This window comes from Patella vulgata, chromosome 2 (assembly GCF_932274485.2).
Source record: "Patella vulgata chromosome 2, xgPatVulg1.2, whole genome shotgun sequence".
Classification (NCBI taxonomy): Eukaryota; Metazoa; Mollusca; class Gastropoda; family Patellidae; genus Patella; species Patella vulgata.
Window position 1 is genome coordinate 89,490,024 of NC_065880.2, and position 27,819 is coordinate 89,517,842.

The 27,819-nt window shown below is 38.0% G+C and overlaps 2 protein-coding genes across 2 annotated transcripts; both read right to left on the reverse strand.

Moving 5' to 3' along the window:
• Positions 1-5,028: 5,028 nt before the first annotated feature.
• LOC126812441 (extracellular matrix organizing protein FRAS1) lies at positions 5,029-17,577 on the reverse strand. Its single transcript, XM_050538831.2, has 12 exons — positions 17,440-17,577; positions 16,480-16,685; positions 15,673-15,829; positions 14,657-14,857; positions 13,885-14,066; positions 11,904-11,987; positions 10,579-11,629; positions 9,426-9,586; positions 8,618-8,724; positions 6,499-6,665; positions 5,875-5,967; positions 5,029-5,201 (listed from the first exon to the last, which is right to left on the reverse strand). The coding sequence occupies exons 1-12, from the start codon at positions 17,501-17,503 to the stop codon at positions 5,029-5,031; spliced, it is 2,646 nt and encodes an 881-aa protein (XP_050394788.2). The 5' UTR covers positions 17,504-17,577.
• A 3,827-nt stretch (positions 17,578-21,404) lies between these two features.
• LOC126812435 (extracellular matrix organizing protein FRAS1) lies at positions 21,405-27,264 on the reverse strand. Its single transcript, XM_056098411.1, has 7 exons — positions 27,241-27,264; positions 26,192-26,284; positions 25,243-25,393; positions 24,598-24,821; positions 23,767-23,865; positions 22,539-22,704; positions 21,405-21,430 (listed from the first exon to the last, which is right to left on the reverse strand). Exons 1-7 carry the CDS (start codon positions 27,262-27,264, stop codon positions 21,405-21,407), a joined length of 783 nt encoding a protein of 260 aa, XP_055954386.1.
• Positions 27,265-27,819: the final 555 nt, after the last annotated feature.

Below are 27,819 nucleotides of genomic sequence, written 5' to 3' on the forward strand. Positions count from 1 at the left end.
GATTGTCTCTATTTTGGGGTTGAGATAACTCAATTCCTGAACGTATAATCGAGCATTCCCAGTTATAAAGTAACATCATTAAGGGGGAGATAATTACACAGATCACAACAGATCATATCACAATTTTATCTTCTCTTAAAAAATATCTAGTCTGAACTATTCAGTCTTACAGCAAACACCTTTAACATGTCTAGTCTGAATTGTCCAGTCTTACAACAAACACATCTATGATGTTTAGCTGAAGCACATTTTACACAAGTCACATCGCACATTCCACTAACAAAATTAAATCTTAATTAGAAAAAATGCTTGTATAATTCATATAAATCAAAAAATCAAATCTGGTGCTTGAGTATTAACAGTCATCAAGACTATACAGTTAGTAACACAGTTTACTGATGTGGTTGTACATAAACACAACTCTGTCCTGACAATTTTTCTCATTTAAGTTAAATCGGCAACTCTGGGCACTTTTCAGCTCTATAAGTTCTGGTTACATAAAGGCAACTCTAGGTACTTTTATGTTCTTTAAGGCCTGGTTAAATAAAGGCACCGCTCAACACTCTTTACCTCTTTGAGGCCAGGTTACATGAAGGCAATGCTGGACACTTCTATGAGGCCTGGTTACATGAAGGCCACAAGGCCAGGTTACATGAAGGCAATGCTGGACACTTCTATAAGGTCTGGTTACATGAAGGCCACAAGGCCAGGTTACATGAAGGCAATGCTGGACACTTCTATAAGGTCTGGTTACATGAAGGCCACAAGGCCAGGTTACATGAAGGCAATGCTGGACACTTCTATAAGGCCTGGTTACATTTAAAACTATTTTTAAAACAAAAATTTGGGCAAGAAATATCTTCCTCGGACATGAGTACACTTTCATTACGTTTGAGCAAGTGACAAGCAGCTGACTTAAAAGATTTGCACATCAGTAAATCAGAATTTGGCAAGAAAAAATTCAACACGATGTGGTGTTAAATTATTTTTGAGTAATTAGTGCAATGCTGACGATTTAAACATGTCACTGTGGGCGATTAACGGCAACCTGATGTAGGTAATGATCTGGACTAGCACTCTAACATAAAATGGTTCAAACCTCCGGGTGGCTCTCACGTCAGTAGTACTGTCAGCTATATTTCTGCTACTTATTCAATTCGATTTTAGAACAGCTTACCGTGGTGATGAAAAAATGATTTAAGAAATTTTATTTGAACACTGTTCATATGTCCATAAATCCCGTCCACTCATCCAAAAGATTATTTCACCATGTTTGTTGCATTAGTCATATATATCCAAAGAAGCAGATTGGAACCAATCAAATCTATTAGGAAGACATTTTTCATACTCACTACCAACCCCCAAACTCTTCACAATGGTTTTTGGTGTTAATAACACAACAGCAATCGACAGTCAAATTTACACGTTTCAGTCTTTTCCAACATCTTGGAACTAACACTACCTCCTGCTCCTTTATATACGTCCATGTTTTTATAAACACAGAAACGATGGCTTAATACAAGAATAATAATAATATAATAGTGCACTTTTAACACACTAAAATACACTAAGTATATGATCATAGCACTACAAAAAGTCTAATGACGACATTTTGGTTTATGTGCTATAACAGTTTTATGTCTCATAGTATTCTTTAAACAGGTGTGTTTTTAATAAACTCTTGAATTGTAACAAGGTTGGTGCATCTTTAACTTCTGATAGCTTAATACAACAGTCTACGTTTATCAACACAGAAACTATGACTTAACGCTACAGGATCAAATCTCAATGCCAATTGCTTTATAGAAGCACAGAAACAATGGCTTAATACAGCAGAGTAGAATGGATTTATCACACAATATATAGCTTCATATAGTCTTTTATCAGCACAATGACTTAATACAACAGTATATTTATTAAATGAAATACTGTAAGGAGTTTATATTCATAGCATCAAATCTCTGTGCATGCCAGCTCCCTTATTCCCATCCATATTTTTAACATATTAATACCGCCATGTACATTTATCAAATAATATATATATATATATATCAAACTTCAGTACCAGCGCCATTATTCTTGTCCATATTTTTATCATATTGTATATTCACATCTTTAATTTTAATCGTATTTGTCTTAACTCCTAATTCTACAACCGTGGCCTTTGACTCGAACGATTTTAAACTTCTTAAACTTTTACTCGACTCTGAATGTTTCAGATCTCTATTAGAATTAGAATATTTTTTAGAAGTTCTTTGTGAGTCTGTCAAAATATTTACGTTATTTTCTAACAATTGTTTTTGTTCCGCTACTAAAATATTATTTTGCTTCGCATCGACATGCTCTTCTTTTTTATTTTTCCGTCTTTTCCACAAGAAGATGAAGAGAATTATAACGCAGACAATCACTAAGATGGCTACGATGATACTTGGCGCTAAGATAGCGCTTAACGCCAACGATTCTTTTACTGCTGCCTCAGATAAATGGACAGTTATCATATTCGTTCCATTTTTAACTTCTAATGTTAGACCATCGTCATCGTCTGTTACATCACGTTTAGGTCTATATTTGGTAATTAACGATCGTTTAAATCGTAGGTTCTGTTGATTGGCCGGACCTATTGTATACAGAACTTGGATATACCACTGATGACCACTCGTAACCTGAAATTATACAAAATTAAAATGTGGAGAAAGGAAATGATGAAGGAATTCAAGCAAGGACAGGTTCTTTTTACCACAAAGGTCATGAAGAATAGTCTCAGGGAAATGGGTTTAACGTCCTACTGTTTAGCTCCGACTGAGCTAATGATGATGGGCATACGCCATACAGTGTGCTATGAGGAAAGCGGCACTATAGCCTACTCTTAAAATTAAATTCCAACTGCCAAATGAATCTTTAACGTGCACAAAGGACATCTTTTTGCATCCCATTGGAACAATTTTCTTATCCCTTGCGAGACCCTCCGTTCTGCAATGAATGAATGAAATGGAGTTTAACGTCCTACTGTTCTGCTCCTAACCTGGGCTAATGAAGACGGGCATATGCCATACAGTGTACTATGAGGGAATTTTTGCCCGGACAGCGGCACTACGGCCTACTCTTATATCGAATTCCAACTGCCAAGGGATCTTTTACGTGCACGCCAATGTGTACACGGGTCCTCGGTTTTTCGTCCCATCCAAACGACTAGACAGCTTTCCTTGTCAGCCCCTCCGTCCTGCATCACTGACAAGGGAGAACCACGCCGGAAAGTCTGGGTGAACTTTCTCGGCCAATGCAGGGATCGAACACCCGACCTCCAGGCTAGCGTGCTAGCGTCTTACCCACTTAGCCACGTGATCCCCCCTCCGTTCTGCACCACTGTTCTTGGAGTAATGAAACATATTTTAACATCCTACTTTTCTGCACCAACCATGCGAATGAAGACAGGCAGACGCCATATTATGCAGAATGCTATGAGGAGAAATCGTCAAAATCTAATGGACATTCTTTTTGAAGCAATGTTGATCTGGGAAAGTCAAGATGGAATAGCCTCCTTCAAAAGACAAAACTAAAAAAATTGGCTAGGAACGACAAAATAGAATGGCCATCTCAGATGCTCAAAATGTAAAGGTTTTCTGGGAAGGTCAAAACAAAACAGGTAAATCAATGCCGACAATATGACATTACCTTATATAGGGGATCAACGCTCAGTACAAAACCATCTACTCCTGGCATGGATGTCAGCTCTGTATAATCTGGATTCTCGGAGGCTAGCTCTGCTTCAAAAGATATGTCATTAAAAGCTCTGACAGCCATATCTGGACTACCACGATCCTATAAAAAAAAAAAAAATAATAAAATAAAAAAAAATAGAAACAAATTGTTTATTATTCCTGGAATCTACTTGTCAGCCATATCTGGACTACCACGATCCTATAAAAAAAAAAAAAAATAATAATAAAAAAAAAAATAGAAACAAATTGTTTATTATTCCTGGAATCTACTTGTCAGCCATATCTGGACTACCACGATCCTATAAAAAAAAAAAAATAATAAAAAAAAAAAATAGAAACAAATTGTTTATTATTCCTGGAATCTACTTGTCATCCATTTAATAAACCATGTTAACTCCAAGCTTGGACATAGGGCACAAATTCAGGCCTTATCAGCTACAATCTCTATGGTGAATGCTATTTTGTCGGCACAGATTTTCTATCGATCTGTGTTTTATCTGCTATTTAAACATACATTATGGGAGATTAGATAAAGGGCTGGCTGTTCTCACTATAATAGTTAAAAACTACATAATGTAAAGAGAATTTACTGAAAATGTCAGTCAAATTGATCCACCATAACCCAAGTATTCATAGATAGAATTTTGGGCCTAGCCTCGATTATTATTACTAAAGTCAGTATGATAAAAAACATAGTCTCGATTATCCATTCCATGATTTAATCAGAAACAGCAGACCGGGCTCTAATCCAGTAAATATCACAGGCTAGTGATGCCATCGAGAGTTGATTATGGTCTGGATAAGTTAATTAATGTCTAATTAATAATTTAGACAACATTTCAGGACTAAAGAAAGACCTGCAATTGGCAGATTTAGCTCTTGCATAATATATGTTTAACTAGAAAATGTCAGCTATAGTTCTGTTATCCTTTAGAACTATGCAAAAAATAAAAGTCTAAAGGTTAGTTCTTCTTGCTTTTCTAGGGCTTGCAAAAATTCTTAGCAATTTTATCTTTGTATTTATACGTTGTATATCTACAGATATAAAGCTCCAAAATGCGACAATAACAGTTCAACAGACCCCTCCCCTCTCACGCGTTATGGCATCATTCTTCCACTAAGTCCCCTGCGATCTTATACTATCTCATCCCCATCATATTCACGGATATGATGAACATCCCAGTTAGTGGAACGACAGACTGTAAAAAAGCTGATTTCTGATCCTCTCGTTCACAAGAATCTGCTCCCAGCAATGACCTCAAATGCCAGGGAATGGACTCCCAGCCTACCCCCGTCACAAAACTCCTGACTACGCCACTTGTTTTATAAAACCATGTTCTATTCTAATAGATTGAATCAAGATACTTGCCAAAATCAGAAATCTGTGTTTAAGTTTCTTGTTGGGTTGTAAACATCCAAATTGAGGTCCATTGTTATAAATTTCTCCATCAGGGTCATAGGTTGGAATGTAGCCATCGGCCCCTGCAAAACAAATACAACCAAGTTAATAAACACAGGTTGGGATGGCCTAGTGATCAAGAGTGTCGCGCTTCGACATCTCCCACAGGAAAGATCCCTGCGCGTGCAATAAGATAATAAAAATGAAAAATAAGACTTGTCTGCAATATCACCTTCAGTGGAAGCGGACGTTAAAAACCAAGAACAGACAGACTGATACAGCTTTTCATCAAATTATTTTACATGCACCCCAACAGGTACAAAGGTGGACCTTGTTTTGTTTTTTTGTTCCATCCGAATAACTAGATGTTTTTTGCTTGCCACCCACTATTCGTTCTGGAAAGAAATGACAAGGCAAAGCAAAACTGGAAACCCCAGGGAGCTCTCTGTAAACAATGTGATCAAATCCAGAATCTCGGCAATTCCAAAAATAGTGTCAATCGAGTGAAAAGGAAGATTTCGGAGTACAACGCATCTGCCGACTGCATAAAAAATATATCAACCAATCATGACAGCTGAAACATATTTATTACTTAATAAACATCACGATTCTACTCACACCATCCAGCTGTCGGCCCTGGCAGAACTGTGACAGGACTGAATTCTGTATCACTTCGAGACGTTCCGGACTGACAATTGAGCACCCCCAATTTGAAACAGTAATTTTATTTTTTTTTGAACAAGGGGAATAACTCACCAGTACAAAGATAGACCTTCTGTATGCCCAGATTATATGCAGATTTCAGATCTTGATCAGGATTCCATAAAACACGACCGTATATTTTCTCTCCTGCAAATATTGAATAATAAATCATTGTTAATGCCCAATTAAAGACAACCATTAAATTTCTCTTTGAAAAAAATGTTTAAAATTCCCTACAACCTTTTTAAAAAAGAAGACATTAAATTCCTCAGTGAATAAATTTCCTGGTGAAAAAGGCGCATTCCTCTAACCCTCATTCCTCTAACTCACATTCCTCTAGCCCACATCCCTCTAACCCACATCCCTCTAACCTACATTCCTCTAGCCCACATCCCTCTAACCAACATTCCTCTAACACCCACATTCCCCTAACTCACATTCCTCTAACCTGCATTGTTCTAACCTATCAGAACAGTAGGACATTAAACCCTATTTCATTTCCTCTAACCTGCATTCCTCTAACCCAACTATAAAATTCCACTGCAAAAAACCTTACAACAACATTCCCTGTAAGTTGAACTATTAAATTCCCCCAGAAAAATGTCAATGAACTGTGAAGTTTCCAAGCGAAAAAAAAAAGAAAAAAAAGTTTTATATGAAAAAATCCTTAAAATCTACCTGGCAAGAATGAACCATTAAATTCCCAGTCTTCTGCCTCCATCATATCAGTTTTTGGATCCAGTAAAAACATTTTACGATTGTTGGCGAGTTGAAAGTCTGTATTTAGAGAGTAAACAACAGGTACGGGGCGATTGGTCTGCTGAAATGCGATTGGAACCTCAAACCTGTAAAACATGTGTGAATTTTGTAATTTTTGAAATAAAAAGTATCAGTATAGTTAAACATATATAGTTAAACATATATTATGCAAGAGCCAAATCTGCCTATTGCAGGTCTTTCTTTAGGCCTGAAATGTTTTCTAAAGTATTAATTAGACATTAACTAACTGATCCAGACCATAATAAACTCTCGGTGGCATCAGATTTCTCCGATATTAAACAGATTAGAATGGTTCAGCGATATTTATTATTAATTAACTTACAAAGTTTGTAATCAACTGACAATGCCATCTAATGGCTGTGATATATGTAGATTTAAATATGTTTTGTGGTCGATGCGAATACCGTAAAAATGGATAATCAAGACTTTGTTTATTATCATAACAATGGTAGTAATGACAATCAAGGCTACACTGTAACTCTATCGCTGATATCTAGACTCAGAATGAAGTAATTTGATTGACTTTTCAGCATATTCTCTTTTCATTATCTATTTTGTTCAGTATTATGTCTAGAACAGTCAGCTCTTTATCTAAATCTTACATAATGCACCTATAAATGTGTGACAATAGTACTGTGTGATACTAGTAGGAAAACAACGGAATGCTTCATCAGGTCTAGTCTACTAAGGTCAATTTGGACCCAGGTTTTGGTTTGTCAAAATTTTGAATTTGCTAAACCTCATCTTGTTTCAATGGCATTTAGTAATTAAACTAGAGTATACAGGTCACAATTCTATGGAATACAAACACTGCTTTTTACTGAGCGACGTTTCTACTAGGTTTCTCTAGTCATTATTTAGTCATTGATGTGATGCAGGGATGTTGATCTCTGGTTTGTCAGCATTAACTAAGTATTGTTATGTACATGTATATATTGTCCTGTCATATTTTCATATTTTATCATTGCTTGATAATGACTAGAGAAGTGTCGCTCAGTAATAAGCAGTAATTGTGACCTATATAAACCTCATCTTGATGTCCATATTTTTGCCATTCTAGTCAGACATCTCCACCAATTACCAACGAAACAATCTGATTAAAACACAGATCCTATTTCGTTTTTTTATAGTTCAAAATATCGTTTTACTTGTCTTTACTACACTAGGATCTGGAAGAGTTGTTATATTACCGGCGTTTTGGTTGAAGTGAGGGATAAGCCAATGAAACTGTCTGTTACAGTGACCTCATGGCGTGCCATGCACGGAACTGTGGGTAAACCACTAGAAACGCCAACACTGATTGATTAATCAATGTCACACGTCACAGGTCAAAAGCTGCTCGAACGACCCCTGACACGACCTTCGAGTGCAACTTGTCAGATCTTCATGAAGTGTAGGCCATCGAAAGTATAAACAAAATGAAACGAAATATAGATCTGTATTTTAATCAGATTGCGAACGAAGCAGAATCCCTACGTTGTATTTTTTTTCCTAAAAATCTATCAATGAGAACTAAAAGAACAGGATCTTATTCGTTTAATGTCAAAAGGGTCATTTATGTGGAGTACTAAATGTACAGGGAGCCATGATGGCTCAGTGAGTAAGGCGCTGGCTCAAAACCATGGGGCTTCTGGATTTGATCAATATTTTTGCTGAGAAAACTTCACATGATTTGTCAGCATGGTTTCCTTCCACATGTTTTCTTCATATTCTAAAACAGTGACATGGACTAGGGAGAAATTCCATTTGGCTTACAGGAGCCATGGTGGCTAAGTGGGTAAACACTGGCTCGCTAGCCTGGAGGTCACATGTTCGATCCCTGCATTGGCCAAGAAAGTTCATCAAGATTTTCCAGCAAGGTTTCCCCCTTGTCAGTGATGCAGGATGAAGGGCTTGAAAAGGGCAGCTGTCTAGTCGTTAACATTGGACAAAAAAGGAGGTCCTGTGCATACATAGCCGTGCACGTTAAAGATCCCTTGGCAGTTGGAATTCGATAAAAGAGTATTATTCAACTTACCTTTGTGGTTGTTCACCTGTACAAGGTATAACATCACCTGTCACATATTTCTGAGATGATTTCACTTTACAAGGAATCAAGTTAATTTCATATAACCCTGTATAATCCTGGAAAATATAACATTTACACTTGGTTATCACCTGGCCCATCATTCGATTCACCTGGTATACACAAACAATAAAATGATGTCTACTCTGATAAACTATGGTAAGACAATTGGTGAGACAATGTCTACTCTGATTAAACTATGGTAAGACAATTGGTAACACAATGTCTACTCTGATTAAACTACGGTAAGACGATTGGTGAGACAATGTTTACTCTGATAAACTATGGTAAGACAATTGGTAACACAATGTCTACTCTGACTAAACTACGGTAAGACGATTGGTGAGACAATGTTTACTCTGATAAACTATGGTAGGACAATTGGTGAGAAAATATACTTATAGTAGTATTGGGTTTGTTTACTAATTTATCTTTCATTTTGGCTTGGGAGCCACGGTGGCTAAGTGAGTACGATGGCTCGATAGCTCTAGTCATTTTAATGGAACAAAAAAATGAGGTCCGGTGTACACATTGGCGTGCATGTAAAAGATCCCTTGACAGTTGGAATTCGATATAAGAATAGGCTGTACTGCTGCTGTCCGGACAAAATTTCCTTGATAGCACACAGTATGGCACATGCCCGTCTTCATTAGCCCAGTAGGAGCAGAACAGTGGGACGTTAAACACCATTTCATTTCGACTTACTTAGATGTTATCTGAAAAAATTCACGATCGAGATCGTCTACTCTTGAAATCTTACCTTGAGATTGTAATTACTGGTTGCTCGCCATAACTGATACGGACTGTCAAACGTAGCTTGACTCCACAATAGTTCAAGGTCAAATGATACACCAAGGTCATCTGGAGGAGCAACATAACTTTCAAAACCTTTCAATGTCTGGTGTCGTAAAACAAACAATCCTGGAATATAGAACAGATAATGTGGGTTCTAAATATTTAACGCGTGCACGTAATATCATAAGGGGTGTGGTTTCGATTCCCCACTTGTACGTCACAAGGAGTATGGTCGCCTGTCCAACCTCGTGGGTTTTCTCCAGGTCTTCTGGTTTCCTCCCACTGCTAAAGACCCCTACGCGCAAGCGAATTATTGAAATAAAATTGAACCATATGTTAGTCCCGAAATGACCTAGTTTGTGTCTAGTGGACGTTAAACCCCATTTCTCTCTCTGTCTCTTCAATTGTTTATGGGAAATTAACCCATTTGTTACTGGTTACTATGGTCACCAGTTTCCTATACCCATTTTTATAATAGGCTATTGGGGGTCAAGGTGGCTAAGTGGGTAAGACTCTGGCTCGCTAGCCTGGAGGTCGGGTGTTCGATCCCTGCATTGGCCGAGAAAGTTCATCCAGATTTTTCGACGTGATTCCCCCTTGTCGGTGATGCAGGACGGAGTGCCTGACAAGGACAGCTGTCTAGTCGTTCGGATGGAACGAAAAACCAAGGTCCTGCATACACATTGGCATTCACGTAAAAAATCTCTTGACAGTAGTGCTGTAGTGCAGCTGTCCGGGCAAAATTTCCCTCATAGTGCACTGTATGGCGTATGCCCGTCTTCATTAGCCCAGTTCGGAGCAGAACAGTTGGACGTTAAACCCCATTTCATTTCATTTCATTTTATAATAGGCTATTATAATAATAGAATAGGACTTGGTCCAACAACTCGCAAAACCAAGTAATGACCAGGTCCCATCTAATGACAGTTTGCAACTGGCCATTGTGGTCTCTTGTGACGACATCGTATAAACCAGAGATTTGACCACACCTAATGACAATTTGTTACTGGTCATTCTGGTATCTTGTAATGTCATCGTATAATCCAGAGATTTGGCGATTTGTTACTGGTCACAATTAAATGTTAAAATAAAATTTCATTTATGAATGTCTTACTTACCTCTGTACTTGGCCTTTGTCTTAAAATCAATAACAAGTTTTCCATCTTCTCCAATCTGAATTCGTAAAATTTGAAGTTTCCCACCAAGATGTCCTTCTGTTTCTAAACCAGAATGCCACAAGATGGCGTCATAGTAGAATGAGAAATCCATCTCTGTACGATGCTCCAAGGAACCCCATCCAACCGGAGCAGTGGCATATAGATAAGACACGAACAAGGGTACTCGGGCAGTAAGATGTGTCTTCCCAGTGTCCTTGACCTCAAAATCGGAAATAACACGTCCACCACAGATGTCCACCAAATCAGTCATGTGATACCAAGCATCGAATTTCCACGTACACGATTTTAAATTTAAATGACGATACAGATTTAAGGTTTTCTTTTCTCGTAAGGTGTCGTCAAACTGAAACGGAAAGTCATACCCTGCTCCAAACGGCTGTGGGTGGTCTTCGTTCTGATCACCAAGGAAACCATCTGCTATGAGTGGCGCCCTCTCTATCTCTGTTATGATATTAGAGCAGACATGTTGTTGACGGTATACTGGATCAGCCAATAGAAATCGTAGATTATGTAAAGGGAAAGTAGAGATTAATGGAAGCATCCCATCAGAGTGAGGTATTTCCACGGAGATATGGATAGTGTTTGGATGATCTATATCATCTGGTTGGAGATATTCAAGATTTGCTAGAAACGACTGAGCTTGGTAACCATAGGGATTAGGTCCAAAGACGGGTGATTTGCAAATTCCGTTATCGAGACCAATCGTAACCGGTTTAGATTTCAGTGGAACACCAAGGTTCCCGTTGTTGTGAACTGGTTGAGCTACGCATCGAAGATTGAATTTAGGGCGGAAATAAATACTGTCCAACACCATGCGATCGGTACTTGTAAATAGAGTATTATCTGCTACTCTCACAAATGGTGGCCTGACTCCATGGTGATCTGTTGGCATGGCAACCTCCCAGTTGTAGATGATTGTTGATTGGTTGATACCAGATTCTTGACAGAGGGAATGAGTTGTGTGATAGGCTGGATGACGATGGTCACAAGGCTAGTACAAAGACACAAACATATTATGAAAAAGTGAGAACCATATTTCATATTATTATTATTATAAAACATACATAATGTGGATAAGGACAACCTGGAAAGGGTTAAACTATATATACAGACACAAATGCAAGGATAACCTGGAAAGGGTTAAACTATACTCACAGACATGGGGACAACCTAGAAAGAGTTAAACTATAAGGGGATAACCTGGAAAGGGTTAAACTATACTCACAAACAAGGGGATAACCTGGAAAGGGTTAAACTATACTTACAGACACACAGACAAGAGGATAACCTGGAGATGGATTTATTTTAATTCCTTGCTCAGCATCATCATAATGTAACAACGATACAACCTGTCAATCAAAATATTTAAATATTGCACAATTTAAAATAGTTAAATATTGTACTTAAATAAACAATCAGAATATTTGAATAAATATTACTCTTCAAAACGATCAAAATATTTATATACTATTCAAAAAAAGTAGGGGATATTTGATTTTTAAGTGTTATTAAAGTCACCTAATGAAACTGACGAAGAAACAAATGACAAAATGAAATGAAGTTCACATTCATCGATTTATTCCAAATGATCGTTAGACTAAGTAAGGCACATACTGACCATTATAAGGGTAAAATGATACCCGGGGTCAAACAGCAAAGTTACCACAGCATCACAACCAAGTCAGTAACGGGTAAATCCTCCTCTGTTTGCCAAACAAGCATTGATCCGACGTGGCATACTCCTAATGAGACGTCTAAGGTCATTTTGGTCCAGATTGTCCCATTCCTGTTGCAACGCAGCAGCAAGTTCTTGGACATTGGCAGGACGTTGTTGACGTTGACGTAACCTCTGTCCAAGCATGTCCAAGACATGCGCGATGGGGGAGAGGTCGGGACTCAGTGCTGGCCAAGGTAATGTGGTGATGTTCTGTTGTTGGAGGTAACCTGTAACGATCCTGGCCCTGTGACATCTTGCGTTGTCATCCTGGAAGATGAAACGGCGGCCATGACGTCGTGCGAACGGCACAACATGGACTGCCAAGATGTTGTCCCGGTAGTACTGGCCTGTAACACGCCCTGCAACAACATGTAAAGCCGTTCTTCCAGCAACAGTGATGCCTCCCCACACCATAACAGAACCACCCCCAAATCGATCATGTCTGATGACGTTAACGTCTTGGAAGCGCTCGTTTCGACGACGCCACACCCTCCTACGTCTGTTCAAAAAATCAACAGTGAACCTTGACTCATCTGAAAACATCACATTGCTCCAGCGTCAATTATCCCAGTGTTGACGATCCCTACACCAACGACGTCTTGCCTGAATGTGATGATCTCTCAAACAAGGGATCACGCGAGGACGTCGGGCGCGAAGGTGACCCCTATGCAGTCGATTCCGAATCGTCTGGCTACTCACTCTCACACCAGTGTCTGTTTGAAGACGAGCGCTGATCTGATTTGCTGTGATGACACGATTTCTCAAGGCCAAGGTACGGATAAATCGATCCTGGGCTTGAGTTGTCGCCCTTGGTCGACCTGAGCGTGGTCTGTCCTGTACAGATTGTGTATCACGGTATCTGGACCATAGCCTGCTTATGACAGACTGAGAAACATTCATCGTCCGCGACACAACCGCCTGTGTTGTGCCGATCTGTAGCATGCCAAGGGCACGTAACCTTTCATTTTGGGTAAGCCGACGCATATCAAAATTTATTTTCTGGTCACTAAAACAATTAAACTGATGTTTCCACCCTGGAATTCAATGCCACAATGACTGTAACATTCAAAGTCAGAGTCGTGCAAATCTTGGGTTGGACCCCCATGATGATCCCAAGCATCACCTGCATTCCATGCGGTAGCTATTGGTGCGTTTGGGCGTCACATGTAACTGGAAATGTTTCTTCTGTTAGGTTCTATAGTGACTTTTTTCGTAGTCATTTCCATATTTTAGTATTATGCCCCCAAAATCAAATATCCCCTACTTTTTTTGAATAGTATATATATATTTTGCAGTTACAAAAAACAATCAAAATATTGAAATAAAAATTACACTTCAAAAACTATCAAAATATTTAGGCTATATTAATATTGCCCACATTTTCAAAGAGATGGACAGAGGACAAGCTAAACAAAAAGAAGCAATTTTTCATACAATCAGGGGCCATAATCCAGCAAGTTATGGTCCGATATGCATGAATATCTACAGGAATCTAGAAAAAGAAATCAAAAAGAAATATAAACACAAACCATTGGTGGAGCTGGTAAAATGAGACTACCGGAGACTTCATCGTCCAGTATTGTTATAGATGTAACTTTGATTGGACCGAGTACAGCACCATCTGGTGGGCCGAGTTGAATTGTAAATGATTCATGCCACTCAATATCACTGTTATATAAAATATCAACAGGAAATTCTACTTCTCTCAATCCTATAAAATATCGTAAGAGAAATTGAGTACAACAACACAATTAGTTAAATTTTGTAACTAGGTAACACAAATTCTACATCTCTCAATCCCATAAAATATCATATCCAAATAAGGGAGAGAGAAATGGGGTTTAACATCCACTTGACACAAACTAGGTCATTTTGGGACTAACATATAGCTCAATTCCCCTGTCTGTCCAACCTAGCAAATTTTCTCCTGGTCCTTCTAGGTTTCCTCCCACTGCTAAATTACTCTGACCGTATGTTAGTCCTGAAATTACTTAGTTTGTGTCATTTCTCTCTCCCCCTCTCAGATGGTACCACAACCTTGCACTCACTGGAATAATTCTCAGATGGTTATCTTATGATCATCTTCGTCAATCTTGAGATTTATTCCCCAGCACCGTCTTAATTCTCTTCTTTATTTTGCACCCCTTGTTATTTCATGTACTTAAGAAGGAAAGGATGTTTTTGTAAGTTTATGTAACTTTTGTCCGATCCATTTACTTTGTGGTAATAAAATAGGTTTAAACCACCTGAGAAGTCAGAGATGTCTTTAAACAATCAAACTATATTTGTGATTGAACCTACCTGGAGGAAACCTGACGACCAGACTTTTAGGATTATAATCTAATCCTGATTGCGCTGATCCATCTCTCGTACTGACTCGTACACTTGACGTATGATTAACATCTCCTGACCTCTTGACCTTGACTGTAACCGTGGCAATCTGATCAACAACACTAGGTTCGTTAATACTATACGCCAATTCTTCAAACTCTAACGTTGGTACTGGAAGTAAAGATATTTGATTTTAGTCACGGAACAACACAATTGGTTGTGTATTAAGACTGACTTCACATATAGAGTAACCATTTCAACAAATTCAGGTTGTTTACCCATTCTGTTTTTATAAATTACCATGTGGTCGGCACCATTTTGTTTTTAAAAATTACATTGTGGTCAGCACCATTTATAAATTACATTGTGGTCGGCATCATTTTGTTTTTGTAAAATTTTTTATGAATTATGATTTGCCTAGGGATTTCAGCCAGTCAATTTTATACTATTTTCTTTACCTCATAACATGTAACATGATTAATATATAATTTTTAGCATAATCTCAACTTTTTGAAATATATTTTAAGGAGATCTTACACATTAAAAACAAAAAACATAAATGTATTTACAAGGTTAATGTTTTTGGAAATTTCATTACATATAAAATTGACTGACAGGTAAATTCTCTAGTCTGACGTTTTTCATTGAATGTCAGTCAAAACAAGTAAACATAGCTGAAACGAAAACCCTGGGATCCACTATGTATGTTATCTTGAAAATAAAGAGAACTAATTCATTTAAAATAAATGAAACAATTAGACACCATTCCTTGCCAGGCCGTCCTTCCTGCATCACTGACAAGGGGGGGTAACTGTGCCAAAAATCATGAGGAACTAACTCAGCCAACACCAGGAGCGAACACAAAACCTCCTGGATAGAGAACGAGTGAGCGAGTACCTTACTCATTAAGCCACCACGTCTCATGTACTATATATATCACCTGGGCAGTACAGAGAATTAATTTATTTAAATTAAAGTTGTCCTACCATCGTTATGGTTTGTGATTGTAACAACTGTTTTATTGATTGCACCTAATCCAGCTCCAAAGTCATCTGAGCTTTCTGGTAAGGTCAAACGTAGTAGAAACTTTTCTTCTTCCTCAAATTCTCCATCTTTCACAATTTCTACTGTACAATTCTTAATCTGAAAAAATTATAATTAAAAATGCCTTTAAAATATTAACCACATGACCAAGACTAGTAATTATTTCCCCAAAAATCTATTTCATCGATTTACAGCAATTCTACACCTAATTCAGTAACCTAAACATCCCTTTTAGTCTTTATGATGGCTTACCCTTTCTCCTGCCAAGGAATCTTTTAGGTGCATGCCAATGTGTACATGGGACCTCTGTTTTTCACCCTATACCAATGGCTAGACAGCTGTCCTTGTCAGGCCCTTCGTCCTTCACCACTGACAAGGGGAAACCACACCGAAAAATCATGATGAACTTTCTCGGCCAATATCGAGATCGAACCTACAACCTCCAGGTTATAAAGCTCGGTGGCAGATGGATCGGTACCTTAACATCCTAAAGATTCATTTGATTAGGGATAGAAAAATAAATTGAGACTGACGCGTGTTCTTGTTTGGCGTGCATGTAAAAGAACCCTTGACACATGAAATTCAATGTAGAGTAGGCAGAAACCATTCCTACGATCCGGCAACATGGCGTATGTCCATCTTCGTTAACTTGGTTGGTCCAGAAAAGTAGGACGTTAATTTCAGTTTTATCGTGATCTACACCTAATTCAGCCACCTAAACATCTCTTTTAGTCTTTATGATGGCTTACCCTTTCTCCTGGTAGAAAAACAATTCTTGAACTCTCTCCACGAACACGTTCCCCATAATCCATCATAACCTGGGCTGTTTTCTGTCTGGTAAAACAAATCACAGATGACTGGTAGCTCAAGTCTCCAGTCCTCATGATGGTGGCATTAAGAGTTTTATTCGATTCATCTACCACGTAAGATTCTTGAACAAAACCCATTTTTGGTACTGAAATAGAAAACAGAATATCATGCTCTCTTATTCATCATAAAGATAGGCTAATTCTAATCTTACTGGCATGTTCCAGATTATGGAATTGGATTTCAAAAGCCAAATGATCATCTGAATGTTTGGGCATACTTTTCCTGCCAGCTAAATCTAATGGAACAAAGACTTTCCTCATATCCTGTAGAACACACTTCCCCTATATAAGCTTAACCCTGTAGAACACACTTCCCCTGTGAACCTTTTCCGTGGAATACACTTCCCCTATATAAGCTTAACCCTGTAGAATACACTTCCCCTATATAAGCTTAACCCTGTAGAACACACTTCCCCTGTGAACCTTTTCCGTGGAATACACTTCCCCTATATAAGCTTAACCCTGTAGAACACACTTCCCCTATATAAGCTTAACCCTGTAGAATACACTTCCCCTATATAAGCTTAACCCTGTAGAACACACTTCCCCTATATAAGCTTAACCCTGTAGAATACACTTCCCCTATATAAGCTTAACCCTGTAGAATACACTTCCCCTATATAAGCTTAACCCTTTAGAACACACTTCCCCTGTGAACCTTTTCCTGTGGAACATGCTTCCCCTGTCAACCTTTTCCTGAGGAACACACTTCCCTTCAACCTTTTCCTGTGGAACACAGTCTTTCTGGGGGATACACTTTTCTCCACAGTGTTGTTCTGTCAGCGTTTGCCCCAGCAGCCTACCGCTGTAGAACACACTTCCATATCCACATTTACTTACCATCTAATGTTTTATCTGAAACCACCACAGTTGCAATATACGGCTCAGCCAGAGTACTACCCATAGCAGAACTCAAAAACACTTCAAACGTCTCATTTCCTTCCAATTTAGGTTCAAATTCATCATCCAGTATGGATATCTCACATTTCTGAAAGAAAACGTAAATATAGTTTTTGATATATAGGTTTAGGCTGGCAGGCAATAAGCTCATCATATGCAAGAACCACTGTCAAAGTTTAATTTCAAAATAATTTGATACAACTCTGGGAATAATAAACTGAAATGAATGAATGGAATTACATACAAAACATAGACTGTTTGATTACATTGAGATAAGCAATATAGCATGAAGGCAAGAAAGGACAACATTAAAACAGCCCATATGCAGTCACATAAAATCAAGCACTAATTTCTTTCACATTCATTTGATATCAAATCTTTGTTTAAAAATTCATAAAAATCATTTAAAATCACCTAAAATCATTTAATTTGTACTTGTGTCCAGTTTAAAGTTGACTGATCAATTTTAATAATGAGTGTCCAATTTACAAGTATTCAATTTCCTGACCACTGTTCAAAAATTAATCATTACACATCAATAATCAATTGGAGTGTTTATTTTTAAACAGTGGTTGAGAAATTAAACACTTATAAATTGGGACACTCTTTATCAAAATTGAATTGTCAACTTTAAACTGGACCGGAGTACAAATTTGATGATTTTGGGTGATTTTAAATGATTTTCAGAAATTTTTAAACAATGATTTGATATGAAACAAATATGAAAGAAATTAATGCTAAATACACAAGATTAAATGATATCCAGGTACTACAGGGATACTAGCTTCACAAGATGTATGTCTATCATACTGACCGCTGCTGATTCTCCTGGTCCAAATGTGATTTGACTTGAACTAGGAATGTAGTCTTGACCTGGAGTGGCTGATGGTGGGAATGACAGTCGGGTAGCACACCATACCATAGTACTGTGCGACAAGTCGGAACCTCCGCGCAAAACTTCAATTTCAACTGTACCAGCATTCTCATTATATTCGTATGTATTGACAGGCAAATAAACAGTCGATTCTGAAAGAGCAACATCTCAAAAATTATAATGCTTTCAAAGCAAACACAGTTAAATTTATGGTTCCATTTCTGCGGTAGCGGCACTATGGCCTACTCTTATATAAAATTCCAACTGCCAAGGCATTTTTTACATGCACGCCATGAACGACTAGACAGCTGTCCTTGTCAGGCCCTCTGTCCTGCACCACTGACAAGGAGAAACCACGCCGGAAAATCCTGATGACCAAACATGCAACCTACAGGCTAACCACTTAGCCACCATGGCTCCCCCAGTACAGTAGAGATGGCACAATATATAAATGTTCCTGGCACATCATCAACAAGAACTGACAGATGTTCCTGGGACATCTGCAACAAGAACAGACAGACAGATGTTCCTGGCACATCAGCAACAAGAACCGACAGATGTTTCTGGGACATCAGCAACAAGAACAGACAGATGTTCCTGTAGAATAAATAAATTCAGGATCGAAAAAAGTTAATTATATTTAACAAATACATCCAGTATACAGAATGTTAACCATTTTTACATATAAATACTTACGATCATTGGGTCCATCTATCACAACAGTAGCTTTATCAATAACACCTAAAGATGCTGGAAGAGATGGATCAGCTAATCCAACATCAAACTCTTCAGAACTTTCTGATATACTGTCATCTATAATCTGGTAGAAAATAAGAAAATAACAATAGTTTTAACATCAGCTAATAATATTGGAGGATGTTGTTAACATGAATATGCATGACTTTTGTATATATGAATAATAATGAGTTTCATGTTTGAGTAACTGCAGAGTTCAGTTGCCATGATAAAGCTTGCAGCTGTTTTCTGTCCATCTGATATGATAACTGAAGAGCCTAGGGGAAGAACAATCTAAGTCACGTTTTCCTTGAATCGCACCATCTGGTAGCACATTGTATAACTCTTCTGTGGAACAATCGATTTCAGATAAAAAAGGATCATAGTCACATCGAACCAGGGCCCTTCTGAAATGGCCTCCCGGTCGAGAACGATCTAAATCCACAGCATCCCTGTCACATCAAGCATTCTCGTCCATCAGGTTTCAAAGTTTTTTTAGCGTTTTATGCGAAAAGACAAAAATGTGACTTAGATCGTTCTTCGCTGGGGCTTTACTTAACTGTCACCCGTACTTTAATTTCTAACCTATACTAAAAATGTGGGGTGGGATACTGAATGACATAACGATAAGGGTCCCAAGAGCAATCTCCCAACCTTGCTAGTGGGACCAAACTAATAAATAAAGAGGCAGATTAAGGCTATGTCCTACTCTTATTTCTGATTCCAACTGTTAACGGTTCTTTTACAGGTATACGTGTATACAGGGTCTTTGTCCAAACGACTAGATTAATAGCCAAGCACACCATCATCCACCACCAACAAGGGGATACCATGCCAGACAATCATTCTCAGCCAATACCAGTGACCATATATGGCTCTCCAGATTAAAGCAACCTACCTTTATATCACAGTTAGCTGTAGTGACACCTGGAGGGAAGATAACTCTGTTGATATTAGTTTTACTTCTGCTGATGTAATCTGAACCTGATGATAATCTATTTTCATCACTTCCTTTTGCTGTTCTAGATGTAGTGTAACAGATAACTGATACGGTGCTGCTTAAATCACCTGGTAATATAAATAATATATAATGATTTACAAAAAGGTTAAAAGAGGGAGAGAGAGAGAGAAATGGGGTCACATGACGGAAGTATTAGAAACCTATCGACTTTCAATAGTGTTTACAATCTGACTGTACAAGTTATCAATGACATATTTTATAATTGGAATTGTTGAATTGGGTAAGGCTGAGTTCATTCTGAATTCACATTATAAAATATTGGAGTTGTTAAAGAGAGAGGGAGAGAGGGAGAGGATTAACGTCCACTTGACACAAACTAGGTAATTTCGGGACTAACACATGGTTCAATTTTATTTTATTAATTTGTTTGAGCGTACAGGTCTTTAGCAGTGGGAGGAAACTGAAGGACCTGAAGAACTCCCAGGAGATTGGACAGACGACCCTACTCTCCGTCACTTACAAGCGAGGATTTAAAACCACGCCAGTTGACTCAATGACAGGCTTTATGATACAGCACGCACGTGCTAACCATTCGGCCATCCAACCCCCCGAAATGGGGTTTAACGTCCACTAAATACAAACTAGGTAATTTCGGGAGTAATACACGGTTCAATTGTATTTCATTAAATCGCCTGAGAGTAGGGGTCGTTTAGCAGTAGCAGGAAACCGGAGGACCCAGAAAACTCCCAGGAGATTGGACAGACGACCCCACTCTCCGTCACATACAAGCAGTGAATTGAAACCATGCTACTTGACTCAATGACAGACCCATGATCCAACGCGCTCGCGTTAACCGTTCGGCTATCCAACCCGCCGGTTAAAAAGAGAGGTTGAGCATCCAGTCAACAAGGCTAACGAAGAGGGAAAATTTATCCAGGCAATCACATTTCAGCCTACGGTTCAACGAATGTCAACTCCTGACGAACTTTGAACACCGCAACGAACTCCCTTTGGGGCTAACATCCGCTACATTTTCCTTTAATAACGACGATCAATGACTGATTTATCAATGAAAAATGAGGCACATCATAGCTTAAATTTACGAACCAAAATCTTACACGACAGCCAGTCGTCTCCCCCTTTCAGTCACCAGGTAAAATTTCACAAATATCCTGATAACAATCACACACCATTTTTTCTTACACATAATAAATAAAATGTTTACCTGATCTGACTATAGTAACAGCAGCATAGGAATCTGTTTCATTCAGGTGATAAACATCACTCGTAAAATCAAATACAGGTACTGAAATATATAAATTACTTAAAGATGTATTACACTGTATTTAATTCCCTGATCACTGTTCAAAAATTAATCATTATATAGGCCTATCAATAATCAATTGGGTTGCGTATTTTTTAACAGTGATCGGGAAATTAAATGCTTGTAAATTGGACACTCATTATCAAAATTGAATGGTTAGCTTTAAACTGGACACAAGTACAAATTAGGTTATTTTTGGTGATTTTAAACGATTTTTACAAATTTTTAAACAAAGATTCAATATTAAACGAATGTGAAAGAAATTAGTGCTAAATACACAAGATTCAATATTAAACAAATGTGAAAGAAATTAGTGCCAAATACACAAGATTAAATGATACCTGGGTTACAGTGTTGTGTAAGAGGTTTGGCTCCAAAATTCAAAAGTTATATAAATTATTATTTAGACATTTATTAACACAACAAGCCAACAATCAACTCTCTAGAACATCGGATGGCTGAGATTTAAATGGATTAAAACATGGTTGGCATTTAATGAATTAATTTAAAAAGGACAGATCAAGACTAAGTCCTGAATAGAGAGAGACAGAAATGGGGCATAACGCCCACTCGACACAAACTAAGTCATTTCAGTCCTAACATATGGTTCAATTTTATTTCAATAATTCGCTTGTGCTTAGGGGGTCTCTAGCAGTGGGAGGAAACCGGAGGACCAGGAGAAAACCCACAAGGTTGGACAGGCGACCCTACTCCTTGTCACCTACAACCTGGGAATCGAAACCACGACAGTTGATTCAATGACAGACCTTCTGATACTACGCGCACGCACGCATTAACCATTCGGCCATCCACCCCCCTAAGTCTTGATTAACATGTACTATTGTTATAATAATAACCAATCTATGCCTCAACTTGTTCAAACTTCAAACGGTGAAAACTTTGCTCAGAATATATTTATTTTGCATTATCTATTATAGCAAGAATGGGTAGCTGTTTGAATGGCATTTAGTAATTGAACACATTAAAATAAACACAACAGTTCTACGGATAATTGTGCTTGATAACGACAAGAGAATCATTGTTGAAACGTAGCTTTAATAGAAATATAGTAATTGTTATCCATAGAACTGTTGTGTTTATTTTAATGACCAGCTCTTTATTGAAAAATTTTGTGTATAACTTACCATCTTCTGTGTCATAAATTGTAACAGCAGTTTTTCTCATATCACCTAATATGGAATAAACGGGCGTGTCGAGATCTACGTAGAAAGTTTCTGGTCCTTCGTGTAGCGAATCATCGTTGATAATAATCGTACACATCTTCGTTTCCTGCCAGTCATCAAACTGAACCTAATAAAATAAGTTTATAATTTGTCATTAATTTGTCTTTTAATATACCAGAGGTGCCATTATCGATGGGGGCTGGGTCAAGAGGAGCCCATCTCAGTGGTGCCCTTATCGATGGTGATTTGGGAAAGAGGAGCCTATTTCAGTGGTACCACCATCGGTGGGGGCTGGGGAAAGATGAGTCTATCTCTGTGGTGCCACCATCAATGGGGGCTTGAGGAAGAGGAGCCTATCTCAGTGGTGCCACCATCTTGGTGGGGGCTGGGGAAAGAGGAGCCTATCCCAGTGGTGCCACCATCTCCGTTGGGGCTGGGGGATGGGGAGTCTCTCTTAGTGGTGCCACCATCTATGTGGGGGCTGGGGGAAGAGGAGCCTATCTCAGTGGTGCCACCATTCGTGGGGGCTGGGGTAAAAGGAGCCCATCTCAGTGGTGCCATTATCGATGGGGACTTGGGAAATAGGAGCCTATTTCAGTGGTACCACCATCGGTGGGGGCTGGAGGAAGATGAGTTCTGTGGTGCCACTATCAATGGGGGCTGGAGGAAGAGGAGCCTATCTCAGTGGTGCCACCATCTCAGTGGGGGCTCGCGGAAGAGGAGCCTATCTACTGGACTATTGAATAATTATGGAGTCACCACTAAGATTCCATAAGGTACTATTTTTTTCTATTTCATCATGTATCTGTCCTCTAAAACACCAGATTTTGGAAACTCTTGGCTCCACCAGTCAGATATCATACTGTACTAAATCAATGATGAGAGAAAATGTTCTTTAATATCCAATAAGAAAGCATTAAAACTTCATTGCTGATAAACTTTTCGAAAGCAGACCTTAATGAATGAGAAAAAATAAGCTCAAACAAGTATCTGTTTGGGACCATTTAAACATATTATATTTCTTTCGTTCCAGGATGAAATCTAAGAATTCAAAGAACTCTTATAACAGTGGTATTGGACCACTAACTGCTTCTGGCTTATAACTCTAGTTTTTGAACAACCGTGGTATCAGACCACTCACTTCTCACCACTGTTGTCTAACATGTTGAATACTGTAGTCTAGAATTACCTGTCCAGAGTGTGATATGAAGTCTTGAACACCAGGTCTGGGTGCCAGTTCTTCAGATGTTGCTGATCCAGGTACAGTTTTACATGTAACTATTGAATACTGAAAATATATCATAAATATATACACATATTAGTTTCAGGTATGGGCAGGTAAAATAAATGAAGTAAAGATGCTCCGTAGGTTTTATTTCAATTAACAGCGATGGAAATAATTTTCTATCTGACTTAAACATCGACACAAACTAAATTGATGGTCGCAAGGTATTAGTTCATGTGTGAGCGATAGTTATCAAATATCAACCGCTGCTTATCTTGTGCACTTGAAATTCAAAGCATGTGGCTCAATAATATCAACCCCTATTGACTTTACAGAAGGTTGATACAGGGGAATTTCCACCTTAAAACATCAATAGTTGCTATAGGAGGTGTGTAAAACATCAATAGTTGCTATGGGAAATGTGTAAAACATCAATAGTTGCTATGGGAGATATAGTCTAGGGATGTGTAAACATCAATAGTTGCTATGGGAAATGTGTAAAACATCAATAGTTGCTATGGGAGATATAGTCTGGAGATGTATAAACATCAATAGTTGCTATGGGAGATGTGTAAAACATCAATAGTTGCTATGGGAGATATAATCTGGAGATGTGTAAAACATCAATAGTTGCTATGGGAGATATAGTCTGGAGATGTATAAACATCAATAGTTGCTATGGGAGATGTGTAAAACATCAATATTTGCTATGGGAGATATAATCTGGAGATGTGTAAAACATCAATAGTTGCTATGGGAGATATAATCTGAAAGTGTGTTAGAAATAAAACTGACCTGTTTCATATTTCCGCGTCTCGTTACAGGTATCTGTATAATACCTGAGTCTTCTGTTATATTATACTGTAACTTCTCAAAACTCAACACAGACCATAAGATATAGAAATTATTCCCTGGAACTATATTTGGTTTGCTGTCCTGCAGGTCAAAGGTGAAACTATCCTGATTGGTTGATGAGTTACGAGTTAGAACGTAACGAATTCTTCCCAAATTTAGATCCTCTGCAGATGGTAATCACATGAAAAAGAAAGAATGGCGAGTTCAGACGTGGTTTTAACAAATAAGAAACACAGGTTGTCATTCTCATGAGATTCATCCGTTTGATGAGAGAGAGAAATAGGTTTTAACGTCCACTCAACACAAACAAGGTCATTTCGGGACTGATAAAGACCCCTACGCGCAAGCGAATTATTGAAATAAAATTGAACCATATGTTAGTCCCGAAATGACCTAGTTTGTGTCGAGTGGACGTTAAGCCCCATTTCTCTCTCTCTCCCGACTCCTGTCTTCATTAGACCAGTCGGTGCAGAAAAGTAGGACATTAAACTCCATTTCAGTTTAATTCATTTCATTTCAGGTTTCCAAAAAACAAAAATTCAAATTTTTGTAGCCTAACATGTGAAATACAAACATAGTACACACCTTGAGTAAAGACATTGATTGGTCGTCCGGCATTCGTTGTTTTCTCAATACGACCATATTTGGTAGGTTTTTTGATGACATAACGTATCCCATCATCCTCAGTATCTTCATCAGACGCTTTTAATTGTTGATTTGTGATCAGGTTGGATATCTGGAAGTAGAAATGAATAATATTTAATGTTGGACCCTGGATCCATTCACTTGATTTGATAGTATTTCCATTGTCCGTGTGTTTTGTCTCTCTTGTCCGTAGGTTTGCCTTCTGGGTTTTTGTTCATTTACGTGGTTGTCAAGTATCTTTGGTTCCGAGGAGGAAAATCGAGTAGGTTACTAGAAAATGAGTAGGGTTCATCTGTTAACAGGGTGATTTAAATAGATGAAGCAAATGTGAAATAAGTCTGAAACCCACAAGGCTAGTCAGAATAAGCCTATAGCTAGACCCACAAAAGTCATAAATAAATCTAGAACCCACAAGTCAAGTCAGAAATAAGTCTAGAACCCACAAGGCAAGTCAGAAATAAGTCTAGAAACCACAAGGAAAGACAGAAATAAGTCTAGAAACCACAAGGCAAGTCAGAAATAAGTCTAGAACCCACAAGGCAAGTCAGAAATAAGTCTAGAACCCACAAGCAAGTCAGAAATAAGTCTAGAACCCACAAGGCAAGTCAGAAATAAGTCTAGAACCCACAAGGCAAGTCAGAAATCTGTCTAGCTAGAACTTACAAAGCAAGTTAGAAATCTGTGTAGCTAGAACCCTCAGAGCAAGTCGGAAATAAGTCTAGAACCCACAAGACAAGTTAGAAAACCTGTGACATGTACTTGATCATGTGCACAAATGGATATTAGTTTTTCATACCATCCAGATGACTAGGTATCATTTTCCTTGTTGAGTACATCCACCTGATACCACTTGTTGTATAAAGAATCTATTTTGTATTTATAGACTTACTTTATTTCTGGATTCTTCCAGGAACTGTAATCCAAGATTTTTCTCCAGAACTGGAGTGCCATCATCCATTGGTAAAACCTTTATCTTGAATTTCTGAAGAAAACAAAAGAAGAATTATGGTACTGAAGGTGGTTCTATTTGAGTTCTCAATGTGGTTTCATTTATTTGTAAATATTAGACATAAAGTGAATATAATTATGTACTCAATGTAGTTCCATGTGTCAGTAAATGATATACATAAAGTGAATTATTATGGTACTCAATGTAGTTCCATGTGTCAGTAAATGATATACATAAAGTGAATGTAATTATGGTAGGCTACTCAATGTAGTTCCATGTGTCAGTAAATGATATACATAAAGTGAATTATTATGGTACTCAATGTAGTTCCATGTGCCAGTAAATGATATACATAAAGTGAATGTAATTATGGTAGGCTACTCAATGTAGTTCCATGTGTCAGTAAATGATATACATAAAGTGAATTATTATGGTACTCAATGTAGTTCCATGTGGCAGTAAATGATATACATAAAGTGAATGTAATTATGGTAGGCTACTCAATGTAGTTCCAGGTGTCAGTAAATGATAAACATAAAGTGAATTATTATGGTTCCCAATGTAGTTTCATGTGTCAGTAAATGATAAACATAAAGTGAATTATTATGGTACTCAATGTAGTTCCATGTGTCAGTAAATGAGAACCATAAAGTGAATGTAATTATGGTACTCAATGTGGGTCCATGTGTCTGTAAATGATATACATAAAGTACACCTATTTATAATCAATTTCTTAATGTGGTTCCATTTGTTAGTGAATGATAAACATAATTAATTAAGTGCATTTACTAACTTAATTTCTTTTTTCAAAAATTAAATTTTAAATAATGTCAATTTTCAATGTTTTTTTTATTTCCCTTAGATTTTAAGATATTTATACGACGATTTTTAGAATTATCCAAATTTTTAATATATTTTTTATAGTGTACAGGTAGAGCCCTAAAACATGATTCCTGTTAATAAATGCAATAATTACAAACATTCCTTACCTGTGGTGTTGCTATGGGAACCATTTGTTCAGCATCATCATTCTGTACAGCAAAAACATCATTAGAGCCATCACTGACAGTAAACGTGAATTGATCTTCAAAGTTTTCTGTTCCATGATGTTCGTAGGTAACACGATTCTCATAGATGTCTTCCATGGTGAACTTTGACCCTCGAATAAAGTTATCTCCCTTCTTGATTTTTACGGTTCCATGTACGGGTGCACGGATGATCGTAAAAGTAAGATGATCTTCCTAAAAATAATAAAAAAGAACCAATGAACTGCACTTTGAGAGAAAGGACTTTATCGATCTAAACAGGTTGAAATGAAATAAAACTGGGTTCTATCGTTTTACTTCCTGCACTAACCAAGCAGACCAGACGAATGAAGTGTTCTATGAGTGTTCGTGGATCACATGGCTAAGTGGGTAAGACACTGGCTCGCTAGCCTGGAGGTCGGGTGTTCGATCCCTCAATTGGCTGAGAAAGTTCACCCAGATTTTCCGGCGTGGTTTCCCCTTGTCATTGATGCAGGATGGAGGGCCTGACAAGGACAGCTGTCTAGTCGTTCGGATGGGATG

Coding starts and splice junctions, on each gene's coding strand:
- LOC126812441 (XM_050538831.2), bottom strand. CDS start 17,503: ATGGGTAGTACTCTGGCTGAGCCGTATATTGCAACTGTGGTGGTTTCA. Junction 15,830..16,479: donor TTTTTCTACCAGGAGAAAGG/GTAAGCCATCAT, acceptor TAATTTTTTCAG/ATTAAGAATTGTACAGTAGA. Junction 14,067..14,656: donor GGTCGTCAGGTTTCCTCCAG/GTAGGTTCAATC, acceptor GATATTTTATAG/GATTGAGAGAAGTAGAATTT.
- LOC126812435 (XM_056098411.1), bottom strand. CDS start 27,264: ATGGTTCCCATAGCAACACCACAG. Junction 22,705..23,766: donor TCATATCACACTCTGGACAG/GTAATTCTAGAC, acceptor TTATTTTATTAG/GTTCAGTTTGATGACTGGCA. Junction 21,431..22,538: donor AATTTATGACACAGAAGATG/GTAAGTTATACA, acceptor ATTTTTGAACAG/TGATCAGGGAATTAAATACA.